The 14790-nt window shown below is 40.0% G+C and overlaps 1 protein-coding gene across 1 annotated transcript in view; it reads right to left on the bottom strand.

Annotated features, from left to right (window-relative positions):
- Positions 1-14790, bottom strand: part of nploc4 (NPL4 homolog, ubiquitin recognition factor) — a 44560-nt gene that overhangs the window by 12551 nt on the left and 17219 nt on the right. The window contains exons 6-10 of the mRNA XM_033044363.1: positions 13883-13977; positions 10296-10419; positions 6367-6546; positions 3434-3520; positions 1515-1586 (exon numbers count right to left, since the gene is read on the bottom strand). Of these exons, the coding sequence (XP_032900254.1) occupies positions 1515-1586; positions 3434-3520; positions 6367-6546; positions 10296-10419; positions 13883-13977 (558 nt within the window). The remainder of the gene's footprint in view (positions 1-1514; positions 1587-3433; positions 3521-6366; positions 6547-10295; positions 10420-13882; positions 13978-14790) is intronic.

Below are 14790 nucleotides of genomic sequence, written 5' to 3'. Positions count from 1 at the left end.
TCTTTCCCAGTTCTGACAAAGGACACAGACCTAAAATGTTGATTGTTTCTCTCTCTTTGTTTTTTTGACATGTTTTGCAGCTTTTTCAGTTTTTATATTCCATTTCTGCAGTTTTTAATGCTGCTTTTCATTAATAGGAAATTGCTGGAATGTATTAGGAAGGAAGTGGTAACATGGCACTTAGAAAGTAACAATAAGATTGGACAGAGCCAAAATGAAAGGAAAAAATGTTTAACAAGTCTGTTGAAATTTATCCGTGACTGTTATTCATATAATGGGACAGGCAAACCACGTGGCACATCTAGACCTCTGGGAGATGCCATGCTGGGAGATTGTTACAGTATTAGGGGTGGGGCAACATACTGGTGTGAACTCAGGACCACTTAATGGATCAAAGCCCTAGAGTAGGAATAAGCAAGTCGTATTTAGGTTGAGAACCTGTGACTAATTGGATGTAGTAGAGATTGGGTCTGGGCACCATTTGTCTATAACCTATATTTAAAGATTTCAGTGAGGTAATCTAATGTAAAATATTCAACTCTGCTGATGATAAATAACATGTGCTGCAAGGAAGAAAGAGGTGCAAGGTACACAAAATTGCTGGGGAAACTCAGCGGGTGCAGCAGCATCTATGGAGCGAAGGAAATAGGCGACGTTTCGGGCCGAAACCCTTCTTCAGACTCCTTCGCTCCATAGATGCTGCTGCACCCGCTGAGTTTCCCCAGCAATTTTGTGTACCTTCGATATTCCAGCATCTGCAGTTCCCTTTTGAACAAGAAAGAGGTGCAACTGGGTTGTGGATGGGATGAAGATGCACATTTCCTTTTATGACTACATGGTTATTATTACAAACATGAAACTAAGATTTTGGAAAAGCAACAATTGTCAATATTGTACGTGGGGATGAAAACACCCAAAGATTACCAATATATCGTGTACAATTAAGGACTGCAATTTAAGGACTGTTTTTGTATATGAAAATAGTGCAAAATTCTTTGAGTAAGAAGAAATAATTCACTGTTTTATGTCATTGTGACCTTCACATTTGCTTTATATTTCATTTTTAATGCTACTGAGAAATTATTTTGGTTTTGTACTTCAAAATCAGGAAGTACCAAAGGTAAGCATGTATGATGAATAGGGAGGCATATATTTAAAAGACACTTGACATGTTAAACAGAGAAATGGTGCTTGCAATTATAGTTTAAGTGACACAATTTTTTTAATTATAGAAAAGAAAACTAAGAAAGAACAATACAAAATAATCTGAGATTAGAAATGATATGCCAACAATATGCACCTTTAACCCAAAGAAAACACAAAATCCCAGTACCAGAAGGAAAAATAAAACACATTAAAGTACAAAAATGAAACAAATGTTCAACATTCCCTAAAGGCAAGAAACATTATTTTAAACTGTGTTGCACCCGATCACGCTGCAGAATATTATGGTTCTAAATACGAATGTTTTCACAACCCCAAAGATCCTTTTCAGAAAGTATGAAGTAGCTTACTTTATTCCTGATGAACTTGACTGTGCCTTTCCTTGTGTCCTCGGATAGAAGGTCTGTGAATATCCAACCAACCTGAAACAAAATGGTGCAGAACGTCAATTGTACCTAAATCATTAGAGTGTTGTGTTTTGTTGTTTCCTTGACAATGCTTTTGGTTGAAGCCCAGGAAAGACTTATTTGAATTGCTTAGCGTTCTCTCCAATCCCCTTTGGTGCTCAGTCAACAGATGTTCTTGTAAACATAGGAAAGCTATTAGTGCCAGCTTTTACTTATTCATCTCCCAATTCCCAAGATCAGCGCTAAAAGCCAAACTGCTCAATCTTACAACAAATATTGCTTCTACGGTTTGCATATCCCGTGAAGACGACCTTTCGGCCTAAACTTCTGAAAATGTCAGAAACTGTTTTTCGTTCAATTTGATTGGCAGTTTCCAGTATTTCTAACCATCAATGAGACAGTATTTAATAATGCGTTGACACACTATGGAGTAATCAGAAATATAGAACCTATAATGAGGGCAAAGAAAATGGTAGCAACACTTTATCCTTTTGGCCTTTCTCCATCCATCTGCCAATCAAACCCCACTCATCTGTATCCACCTATCATTTGTCAAGTTTTGTCCCACCCCCCCTCTCTTCTGGCTCTCTCTTCAACTATAATCAGTCTGAAGGTTTCAGGCCCAAAGTGTCGCCTGTCCAGTGACGCTGCATGAGCTGCTGAGTTACTCTAGCACTGTGTCTTTTTTTGTAATCCAGCATCTACAGTTCTCTGTGACGAGTTGTTTATTAAGCAGCTTCAATATAGTAAAACTTCTCAAGATACTTAATTACAGCATTCAATCATTATTGAGTCACGTAGACCAGAACAGCTAAAGCTTGCCCAAAGTGAACAACAAAAGCAAGAACAGATTTGCCATATGTACCATTCTTTCGGATTGTTTATATTTTCTACTTAATTTTGCTTATTTTAATTGTTCAACCTCCTACTCAATAAGCTCACGCGGTCAACCAGATATTCTCCTTTGTCACATACCACATAAGAGTGTCATGTAACACTCCTATATTATTACACAATCTTATATACAGGTTAATATTTGATGCATCACTGAATGATTATTATTCAGAAATGTTTCTGCTTAAATTCAAGAACACAGCTGTGCCTAAACTTAAAGAGTATTTGTTCTATTCACAAAGGCCTGGAAGTTAAATAAACTTTATTTTCCAGTCATCCAAAAGTCTGACATTGTGCAGTCCAAAACAGCTGTGAAAGATTACTTCAATTTAGTGTAAAGCAGTGCTCCACATCTGCTGTGTGTTAATAAAAGTAAAACAATATAGACTTCAAACACTGGGAAAAAGCCCTCATTTAAAAATACTTCTTCAATGCCGAGGTGACATTTAAAAAAAAAGTGAAATTGTTTTAATTTAAGATCTCAAACCCACTTGTGTAGGCAGATGCTGGTTTAAACCAAAGATAGATACAAAAAGCTGGAGTAACTCAGCGGGCCAGACTGCATCTCTGGAGAAAAATAGGTGATGTTTCGGGTCAAGACCCTTCTTCAGACTGAAGAAACCCACTTGGCAGTTTATTGAATGGTGTAAGAGAAGACCCTTGGTATTATCAAGATATGTTATGCCTTTTTAGGTTAATTTAGACTTGGGGATAAATACATTTAATTTAAAGTTTTCCCTTACACATTTGATGGCCAGATTTGATTGTGGAATTTCTCAGTGAGGTGAGCAGCACGGTGATGCTGGAGGAGCAGCAGCAAAATTCTGAGGGCAACATCCACCCACTAACTCCTACAATTAACTGCTCACAAGTGGAGATCAGATGCCACGATTCGATTTTCTCCTCGCTAACGGCAAGCGATGACAGCTTCATTGGTAGCCCTGTAGCAGAGGTCAGACTTGACTCACCTTCCTCAATCCAAGTTTAGAAGCAATTTCCTCTACAACTTCAGCTTTGGGGTCCTCCAGAAGTTCTAGGCTGTTTGCTGTACCAATCTACATTAAAAAAAAAAAAAGCAAACTAAACTCAGACATAAGCTTGCGAGTTGTGGAAAATGGAAACATTAAACCGAGTTGAAGACAAGTACTTCCAGCACAGACAAAGGGCAGAGTAGCTGCCTTTCTATGATTCTATCAAATATTTATTCAAAAGAAAAATTTTAGCTAATATTCTACAATTTACATCAAAGAGTAAAGGCACAGTTCAAATGTCACTTTCATCTGCTTTCCTTAGTAAGAATGCAGGTCAGTCTAAGATTAGAGAGCCAGGATACCGAATCAACTGCAAACTAGCCTTTAAGAGCAGTAAAATCAAGGTCACCCTGCAGAGGGATGACCCAAAAATCATTGATAAACACCATCCTAAAAATAGAGAAAAGTCTTTTGAATATCAATATGCGGCAGCCAAGTCACGCTGTAAAGATTCTCTTTTAAATTAGAAAACAGATTTCAGGTTCCAGGTGTCAACTTCTCTACATCGGCAAGACCCAGCGCAGGCTTGGCGATCATTTCGCTGAACATCTCCGTTCAGTCTGTCTTAACCTGGCTGATCTCCCGGTTGCTCAGCACTTCAACTCCCGCTCCCATTCCCACACGGACCTTTCTGTCCTGGGCCTCCTCCATTGTCAGAGTGAGGCCCAGCACAAATTGGAGGAACAACACCTCATATTTCGCTTGGGTAGTTTACACCCCAGCGGCATGAACATTGACTTCTCTAACTTCAGATCGCCCTTGCTTTCTCTCTCCATCCCCTCCCTCTTCCCAGTTCTCCCACAGGTCACTGTCTACGCCTACATTCTATCTTTGTCCCGTCCCCTCCCCTGACTGATGAAGGGTCTCGACCCGAAATAGCACCCATTCCTTCTCTCCAGAGATGCTGCCTCACCCACCCACTGAGTTGCTCCAGCATTTTGTGTCTACATTTAATTTAAGCAAATAGATCTAAAACTTTTGAAAACTGCACGCTCCTTTCTGGTCAACTTGTGGCAAGCAAAATTTGTCCTTAACTTTAACACCAAGGTGCAAATTGTGCCGTTTCTACATGGAATAGCACAAGTTATATCCAATTTTTCCTGTTGACATGAGATTTTATCCCTATCCAGGAAGTACAATAGTTTACCCAGATAACCGAGAGGTTTTATTCCTCTTGATCTACAGCTAAACAGCAAGTGTGACACTGATATTATCGGTTGTAAGTGATAGACCGGTGCAAAACAAATATCTATTTTGTTCGAAGATTATATTCACAATCATTTTGTCAATGAATTAAAAAGCAGGTTCAGATTTTCTCGCTTATGTGATACGTTTAGCTCAGAAAAGCTTAATAACATCTTAATAGCATCTCCATAAACAAATATCTTGTTAAAAATAACATCTCACAAAAATATGCATATTAAATGTTCAATTGATTAAATAAACTGAATCAAATAAATAAGTGCACAACTAATAATGTAATTCTAGTGGATTAGAGTGCATAAATTAGCAGTGGGTATATGGAACGAGCTGCTAGTTGAGGCAGGTACTATCGCAACATTTGAAAGCTATTTGGACAGATACATGGATAAGAAAGGTTTAGAGATATGTTTCTGTGCACGCATATGTATATACGTATATAAAAAGAATCGCGTGTACGCTAAAATAGACTGAATTCCACGTGTTATGAACTTGCATGATAAAGTAATATTCAATATACTATCTACTGAGGAATACATTTACTGTTTGACATTAACATAAAAATCTTACAAATCAGAATTCAACAATTAGAAAAGATGATATGGGGCCATCTAGTGGATTTATTGAACAATTGGAAAGAATAATATATATTTTTTTTATTGGTAGCAGTAGTGCCATGAGGAAATTCGATTTTAGTTATGTTACTTAAAATACCAGGCTACAGGTCCGACGCAGTAGTCTGAACCAGATGATGAGAGGAGCAAGATTTGGTGCGAACCCGAGGGGCAACTTTTTCCACACAGAGGGTGGCGGGTATATGGAACGAGCTACCAGAGGCAGGTACTATGACAACACTTAAAAGAGATTTAGATAGGTACATTGTCAGGAAAAGTTTAGAGATCGTTATGGGGCAAAAACACAGACAGATGGAACAAGTGTAGATGGGGCATCTTGGTCAGCATGGGTAAATTGGGTTGAAGGGAACATTTTCATGGTGTATGACTTCATATAGTTGTTTTCAACATAAATTAACATTATAGCATTCTACAAAAAAATACATGCGTTCAAATCTTCTCAAGCTTCCCACCATAAAAGCTGAATGGAACTATACACAAATTAAATAATCAGACATATTATCTGGAAATGTGTGTGAGAAAGAACTGCAGATTCTGGTTTAAATCGAAGGCAGACACAAAATGCTGGAGTAACTCAGCGGGACAGGCAACATCTCTGGAGAAAAGGAATGGGTGGCATCACCTGTTCCTTCTCTCCAGAGATGCTGCCGAGCCTGCTGAGTTACTCCAGCATTTTGTGTCTATCAGGAAATGTGTGCCTGATTCTCAGACTCAGCCTATATAAAGTGGACAATCGACATTCTTATTAATTGATATTTTCCAAATTACAGGAATTTGCCATCTTTTTTCTGCATCCTTAATGATCATTCCACCAGAAAAGAGCATATTTTTTCCATTCCTTGTATGTATTACAACCTAGTGTGAGGGATAGTGCTGGTGCACGGGGATCGCGGGTCGGCATGGACTCCGTGGGCTGAAGGACCTAGTTCCACGCTGTACCTCTCTAAACTAAACTAAAAGTTGGTACAAAAAGTTCCAGCAAAAAGTTCCAAATACGTCACCTCTATTATTAAAGTGCAAAGATATATTTCTGACCTGTGGGGGTTCATAAATGGCAGCAACCTCGGCTCGGATACCTAGAGGAATGTCCGTGTGTTCAGTATATCGACCATAAAGGAATCCAAGCCGCTGGTTCCCTGTCTGACGCCAAAAGTTGAGGAATCGGTCAGCGATGGTATGGTTCTCAAACATGATGTTATCCACATGCCTGTATTTCTGTTCAAAAAAAAAAAAAACATTTTCTAATTGGTTATTAAGACTGTTAGCAATCAAAGTTGATGCTCATTTAAAAATGTACAAATATGCTTTAGAAATTGATAATAATTTGCTTCTATGACCTTCAATCATTTTAATTACAATTTTCCACAACAGCAAAGGTAATTTTTCACAAAAAATATTTTGATTATAGAATTATATTGCTTTGTGTAAGCCAATAGTGATCTGAATGTGGTATCAAAAGATTGAAAAAAGCAAGCTATCTGGGTTGGAAACTGACATGGATCTTAAGAGCAGATTTAGGTCAGGTAGTAATGAAATGAGAAAACACATACAAACTGTGGATGGATGAAACTCAACTCAGCAAAATTTGATCCAGGATCAGTTAAAATTCGAGCAAAGTGATGTTTTTTTAACTTTTGCAGCAAAGGCATTAAAGAACGTTGAGTTGAAAAAGGCGTTGTGTTATAATATCATGACCAAATTGAGTGATTGAGCAGGCTAGGATTTATTTGCCTTTTTCCAGTGCTTATGTTCATTCCAATTACAGCAAGTTTTATAGCAGATCTTCACTAGGGCTGCAATAAGCTAAGGGACCCCGAATGTAACTGGAGGTTACGGGGAGATCTAATTTATATTACTAAAAGTCCGATTTTGACCGCTTTTGGCCCACTGTGCTGCGATTTCCGAGAGAACGCCGTCACCTACGGCCGTCATTTTTGGCCCACTCGCTCAAAGCCCCCCACCGTCTTCCGGGACCAGAGGATTTTTCCCATCGATGAAAAATCAGAGATATATTAATGTTTTAAAAAAAATCCCCATTCTCTCTGCTGCTCCCGCTGGCGGGAGGGGGGAGGGACTATAAAACCCTGAAGTGTCGTGCCTCACTCACTCTCTGCCAGACCCAGGAAGCGAGAGGGTCACGGCTCTCTGAGCTGTGAATAACACTGAACGCACATCTACTCCACGGTGAGTCCCCTCGAAGTGGCTGCTGCCAAATTGTTTGCCTTTTTATTTAAAGTTTGTGTTCACAAAATGAATTTTGGTTGTCAGGTGGCTGCTGCCCAATTATTTGCCTCGCCTTTTTAAAAAGATATTTGTGTTCACAAAATGAATTTTGGTTGTCGGGTGGCTGCAGCTATAAAATTGATTGCCTTGGCTTGGCGTTTTAAATTGTTGCAACAGTTGGCTGCCAGCCCAAGAATCCATTCGGCCCACAGTCCATACTAGCCCTCTGGAAACCAGTACCTTCGGCCCGCAACTCTCATACTAGCGCAACAGAAAGCCCCCCTCCCCCCCCCCCACACTGGCGAGCAATATTGGAATTGGTGGAGAGGCGGAATATTGCGTTGGTGACCAGCCCTCCCGTGTGATGCTGGGACCCAACGGGTCCTGCTTAGTCTAGTAAGTATATAAAATTACAAGAAGCATAGATTGGGTCGTGTCAGAACATTTTTCCCAGGATGGCAAAAAAAAAATCAAATACTAGGGGCATAGCTGTGTTGAGAGGGGCAACGTTTCAAAGGAGATTTGTGGGGCAATTCATTTTACACTTTCCTACACAGAATTTGGTGAGGTGCCTAGATTATGCTATCTGGGTTAGTGATAGTGGCATCCAAGAGGCCTTTGGATACGCATATAGATATGCAGGGAATGGAGTTGTGGATGATGCGCAGGTAGATGAGAGGTGGTCTTGGCATCATGTTCGGCAGGGTCATTGTGGGCCAAAGGGCTTGTTCTTGTGCTGTACTGTTCTATGTAACAGTGCCACAAGGAGAAAAAAAACCCAATAGATATGGGCTCAGCTATGATTCCTCAGCAATAGTTTAATTCACCTCCATATCGATAAAATCATTGCCATATTCATATATTTGCTTTGGCTCCTGGTGGAGTACACTGTATCTTATCCCTATCACCTCCTCTGGCCCCTCAACCATGAAGTCTTGGCCTCCTCCCAATCTGCCTTGATTTTAACCACTGCAATAATGCTTTTATTTTCATAGTGCCCAACCTTTGGAATCTGCCTGTAATCACTGTTTCCATCTCGCGACATCATTTAGGGACATAACTTTACATATATCACTTCAACCAAACTATTTGTCCCAATATCCCCAGACTTTGATGGACTTAGGTTCCATTCACATGTTGAAGTTGGTGCATAATTCCCAGGTGTTATTTAAAGTATCGCAGATATCAAACACAATTTGACAAGCCATAGAACTACCAGATAAGTAATCTGCAATCAGAGATGGGTTTTAATGAGCATTCTGAAAGTGACTACAAGATAAGACAAATAGATGTGGGAGGGAATTCCATAAACTAGGATATAGATAACTGAAGGCAAGCCACCAAAAACAGAGGCCCAAGATAAATCTGCAACAAGAGGATTTGTTATTTTTTCTTGTGAACAAATAGAATGCCTTTAAAAAAAAAAAAAATTTTGAATTATCATTCAAACAAACAAAAGTTTGAACGAAATTTCGCTCAAAAAAAAATATAGTAAAGACTAAAGAGAATCAGAATAGATTGTACTCTTGTTAATTAATTTTAAATACATTTTACAAAAGACACAAAATGCTGGAGTCTCAGCGAGTCAGGAGGCATCCCTGAAGAAAATTTAGCGTCTTTCCTTGGTAAACAAGCATCTGCAGTTCCTTGTTTCTTCAATTAATCTTAGTTTGAAAATGCGAATTATCCAATTGTTTACCCAGTATTTTACTCTAATTGGAAACAGGCAACTGTATATGAAAAGTATTTAGACACTTCCTTTATAAACAAGCCACACAAGTGTTAAGCAGGATGGCAAAAGTCTTGTCGTACTTGGATTAAAATCAGTCAGAAGAATATTCTAAAAGTCTGGTACTTCCTCAGCATCATGCCATTTTAATTTTTAACACATCATTCATTATACACTTAACTATTCAACACACCCAAATCAACATGGTTTCTAAATGCGCTTTCAACCCACTCCAAAATCTATATTACTAAAACTCTGTTCTTGACCGGTTTCAGCTTTCTGTGCTGCGGTTTCCGAGAGTACGTCGCCACCTACGGCCGTCATTTTTGGCCACCTCGCTCAGAGCCCCCCTCCGCCGCGTGTGTGCCGAGGATATTTCCCGTCGATAAAAATTGACAGAGATATTAATGTTTTTACAACATTCCCCATTCTCTCTGCTGCCCCTGCTGGAGGGAGGGGGAGCGACTATAAAACCAGGAAGTGGTGTGCCTCAATCAGTCTCTGCAAGTGGTGTGCCTCAATCAGTCTCTGCAAGTGGTGTGCCTCAATCAGTCTCTGCAAGTGGTGTGCCTCAATCAGAGCTTTGAATGACACTGACAAATGTCTACAGCACTGTGAGTACCCTTAATTTGGTTTGAAAATGAAAATATGGTTAGAGGTAAAAAAGCACTGCCTGCAAATAGTTGCTTGGGTTGAAGTAAAAAGGCACTCTCTCTCTCCCCCCCCCCCCCCACCTCTCCTCCCCCCCCTCCCTCTCCCTCCTCTCCTCCTCCCCCCCCCTCTTCTCCCCCCCTCTCCTCTCCTCTCCTCCTCTCCCCCCCCCCCTCCTCTCACTCTCCCCCCCCCCTCCTCCCCTCCATTAGCTTGAGTGCGGGAGGGGGGGGGGTAGTTAGTGTGTGACGCTGCATGCCGCCCCCCCCCCCCCCCCCCCCCACAACCACACGTTGGGGGAACAGACCCAACGGGTCTGCACTTGGTCTAGTATTCAACATAATTATCAATCCATACTTGCCTGTCTGTTAAGTGTTATGGCACTTGGTTGGCACTTTGTACAAATTCCATCAGGCCATGGAGGATGCCCTTCACAACCAGATTTGATTTTGCAACTTATATTCTCCAAAGCAACAAACTTGCCTCTGGGTAGAAGAAGAAACCAAATTAAACCTTTCAATTTTTTTTGCAAGGCTGGGTAAATCCAGAAATGCAAACCCTGATGGAACATTGAATATTAATTGAAGCAGGACTATTAGCAATGCAAATCATACTTAGCTATGATTAAATATTTTTCTTTTTACATCAATCTTCAGAGGAGAATGATGCAAATACTAAAACAATGAGGCTCATTTCAAATTACAGAAGAAATAGTAATCCCGACCGCAAGGCACAACGTATTAAAGAAACTCAGAGCTAAAAGGTGAACAAATTGGCTTGCACACAAGTGATGCAAAGGAAATGGCTGCAAAGATAAGTGACCCCTTGATTCAATTTTTTCAGGACTTGCAAAATACAGGAACGGTATCAAAACAATTGGAAACCGACCAATGTGACTCAATAGCTCTAAATGGTAGGAAGATGGATGGCAGGATACTACAGGCCAGTTGGTTTAACATCTAATGTTGGCCAGATGCTAGAGTCAACAATCAAATAGGAAATAACTAATTATTTAGGAAAGCAGAATATAATGAAACCTGGTTAGCATGGATTGAATAAAGTTAAATAATGTTTGACAAATTGGCTCCAATCCTCTGAGGATGTAACAGGTAGAATTTATGGAGGGGAACATATTGATGTAGTGATTTAGATTTTCAAAAGGCTTTTGATTAGGTGCCTCATAGATTAATAACCCAGAGATACTGGAGGAATTGTGTAGGCATACATTGAAATTCTTCCCGCTGGATTGCAACCTTGTCGTGGTCAGGAGCTTGTGCGTTTCAGTGACCCCTGGAGCTATGCCAGCAGGAGATTCATCTCCTGTTAGGGTCTCCCATGCTGGACAGGTCGAAGGGTAGAGGCGAGATGAAGAGCGATCCACTGGTCCTCCAGTTTGGAGGTTGAGCACCAACCTCCCTTTTTTCTCAATGATGTTCCAAACAGTTGATTTTGGTAAGCCTAATGTTTGGCTGATATCTCCAACAGTTTTATTCTTGTTTCTCATTCTGATAAAGGTTTCTTAGACTTTCATTGGCACAACTTGGTCCTCATGTTCATAAACAGCAATAAAAGTTTCCAAAGGTGATGGAAAGACTGGAGGAAAGACTAGGTGCTGAGACCTCTCTTATACCTGCATTAAGGAGGCAATTAAACAAACCTGAGCAATTACAAACGCCTGTGTGTCCCAAACATTACGGTGCCCTGAAATGGGGGGGGGGGACTATGTATAAATTGACCTTTAGTAAAATCTGACAATGTGCACTTTAACCACATACGATTTTTTTCTATTACAAATCTTAAATTGTGGAGTACAGAGGTAAATAAAGAAATGATGGGTCTTTGTCCCAAACATTATGGAGGGCACTGTAGTTGTATTGGAAGCACTCCAAAATAGATTCACTGGGATTATTTCTGGAATGAGAGTGTTGTTTTATCAAGAGAGGTAAGGCAGTTTGGGTTTGTGATCATTGGAATTTAGAAGATTGAGGAGCAACTTAATTGAAACGTTTATGATCACAAGGGCGATTGATAGTGTAAACATTGGAAGGTTTCCACGAGTGGGAAAGTCACGAACAAGGGTACAAAATAAGGAGCCTATTATTTAAACCAATAGACAAATAGGTGCAGGAGTAGGCCATTCGAGCCAGCACCGCCATTCAATGTGATCATGTCTGATCATCCACAATCAGAACCCCGTTCCTGCCTTCTCCCCATATCCCCCGAGTCCGCTATCTTTAAGAGCCCTATCAAGCTCTCTCTTGAAAGTATCCAGAGAACTGGCCTCCACCACCCTCTGAGGCAGGGAATTCCACAGACTCACAACTCTCTGTGTGAAAAGTGTTTCCCAGTCTCCGTTCTAAATGGCTTACCCCTTATTCTTAAACTGTGGCCCTGGACTCCATCAGGAACATGTTTCCTGCCTCAAGCGTGTCCAAACCCTTAATAATCTTATATGTTTCAATAAGATACCCTCTCATCCTTCTAAATTCCAGAGTATACAAGCCCAGCCACTCCATTCTCTCAGCATATGACAGTCCCGCCATCCCAGGAATTAACCTTGTGAACCTACGCTGCACTCCCTCAATAGCAAACCAGGGGTGCATAATTTTTTTTTCTGAGGGTTGTGAGTCTTTGGAATTCCAAGGGTGGTGGAGACCAGATCGTCAGATGCATTGAAGGTGGAGATTGATATATATTTGAAAGGAAGATGGAGAATTTGAAGGTTATGGGGAACTGTAGAGGAATTGAAGCCATGATCATATTGAATGACAGGGGAGGCTTGAAAGGCTAGTGGCCTACTCCTACTATTTTCTAGTGTCCTGTGTTAACTCTATGGTGCTGCAAATAAGAAATTATTTTAAAGATTGGATTTTTTTTTAAATTATCTGAATATAAATCTTGTCAAGTCATCAGAAAATCCAATGTAATAAACAAAGAAACATGGGTGGCACAGTGGCACAGCAGTAGAGTTGCTGCCTTACAGAACCTGCAGCGCCAGAGACCTGGGTTTGATCCCGACTAGGCGTGCTGTGTGTATGGAATTTGTACATTCCCCCCATGACCGCATTGGTTTTCTCCTAGATTTTCTGTTTCCTCCCACACTCCAAAGATGTACAGGTTTGTAGGTTGATTGGCTTGGGTTTATATACTTAGTATGTGTAAAAATGTCACGTAGTGTGTGTCGGCTTTTATTAATGTGCGGGGATCGCTAGTCAGTGTGGACTCGGTGGCTGAAGGGTCCGTTTCTGTGCTGTATCTATAAACTAAAAAGTACCTGGTTACTTTAAAAATTGCTACAAATTAATCTTTTAGGACTTGGTTGTCAAGGTGCTTCTGGAGCTAGCACATATGATGGGCAAGCCCATGTATTCATTTTGTTCAGTGGCTTTACTGGGAATGTCTCGTGTTTGAGGATGCAAAGAAATGAAATACACTAAAATAAAATGTAAGTGTAAGATGGGGGTTTAACCAGGCAGCAGCTGATTCACACAAAGCAGTCTGTAGTGGATTTGCTAATCAAAGGGTGCGGTAGAGACACAATAAACTGTCTCAAATGAAACTACATTTTCAGAGGAAGAAAGAAGCAAACAGAAGTAAGTTTTTGGCTAGCGCCACAGTACGATTCAAATGTGAAAATGTGTGATATTACAATTTTAGAATCTTCTTTAAATATACACGGAAATTAGAGAATTTGTACAGTTTTTTACGGTTGCTTAAATGGTCATATAGACTAGAAGCAGAAGGCTACCCAGTTTCTCTTATCTGCTCCACCATTTAATATGACCACCATCTATCTGATCATAACCCAATTTGTACAAAAAGATTACTGTCAATTAATTACAGTATAGTAAGTAACAAAACCTTAACAGGTCCTATGAGGTGGTGCGGACCAAGTAAAATTGATAACTAGTCAGATTTCTAATAGACACTTCTCCAAAGAATACTTACTTATCAGCACCACCAGTCAGTTTCCGGATGTATGCATGAAATGACATGTGTTTAACTGGTGGGTCCAAGTGATTGAGATAGTCTTCATCAAAAGGCTAAAATAATATAAAATTGATAAGCATAACTACAGATTACCAAAATCTTTTGCATTATTTGTGTAAACATAATAAATCAGTACATGAACTCTAATAAAGTGATTAATACGTGGCGTGATGTTGAATGAACAGATTAATTACTAATATTGTTATTAATATTAGTTAACACTATTTCTTGTATTAGGTACTCACTAAATAGTAAGTGTGCAACTATTTACTGCTCATCCAGTAAAATACAACTTTTGGGTTTAATGGAATAATCCGGATTCTTAGCTTTCCAAATTCCCATTGCTTGCTATTTGGCATTTCAAAAGTAACCAATTCAAAGTTAATATAAAGAAAATATCGTAAGATATTCCTTGAATTATAATCCAGACCGATACCCCTCCATTAACCTATATTATTAAACCAAACCAGCAGAGTTGCTCGCTACGCAGATTACCTGGTAAATACAATCACAAACTTCTGGGGATGGCTTGTAAATTGGGAAAGTTGTCCCAAAGACTAGTATGCAACAGCTTGGCAAGATCATGCTCACAATTAAAACTTGCTGTCAATACAACCAACTCCATCAGCAGGATAGACCCACCAGAGATGACACCTCAGTAATACCAAGGCATAAAGCTGCCTCCTGTTACTATCTACCCTCCCACCAAAGCTGATCAATCAGTGCCCCTCCATGCTTGAATAACACCTGGAAGATGCACCGAAAGTAGAAAGGGCAGTGAATGTACATTGGGTGGAGGACTTCAATGTCCATTATCTAAACTGGGTTGGTAACTCCAGATACAAATGCCAGATGGGTGGCGAGTA

Source organism: Amblyraja radiata, chromosome 26 (assembly GCF_010909765.2).
Source record: "Amblyraja radiata isolate CabotCenter1 chromosome 26, sAmbRad1.1.pri, whole genome shotgun sequence".
Classification (NCBI taxonomy): domain Eukaryota; kingdom Metazoa; phylum Chordata; class Chondrichthyes; order Rajiformes; family Rajidae; genus Amblyraja; species Amblyraja radiata.
The sequence above is the reverse complement of the archived record's forward strand: the minus strand, read 5'-3'. Positions and strand labels throughout refer to the sequence as shown.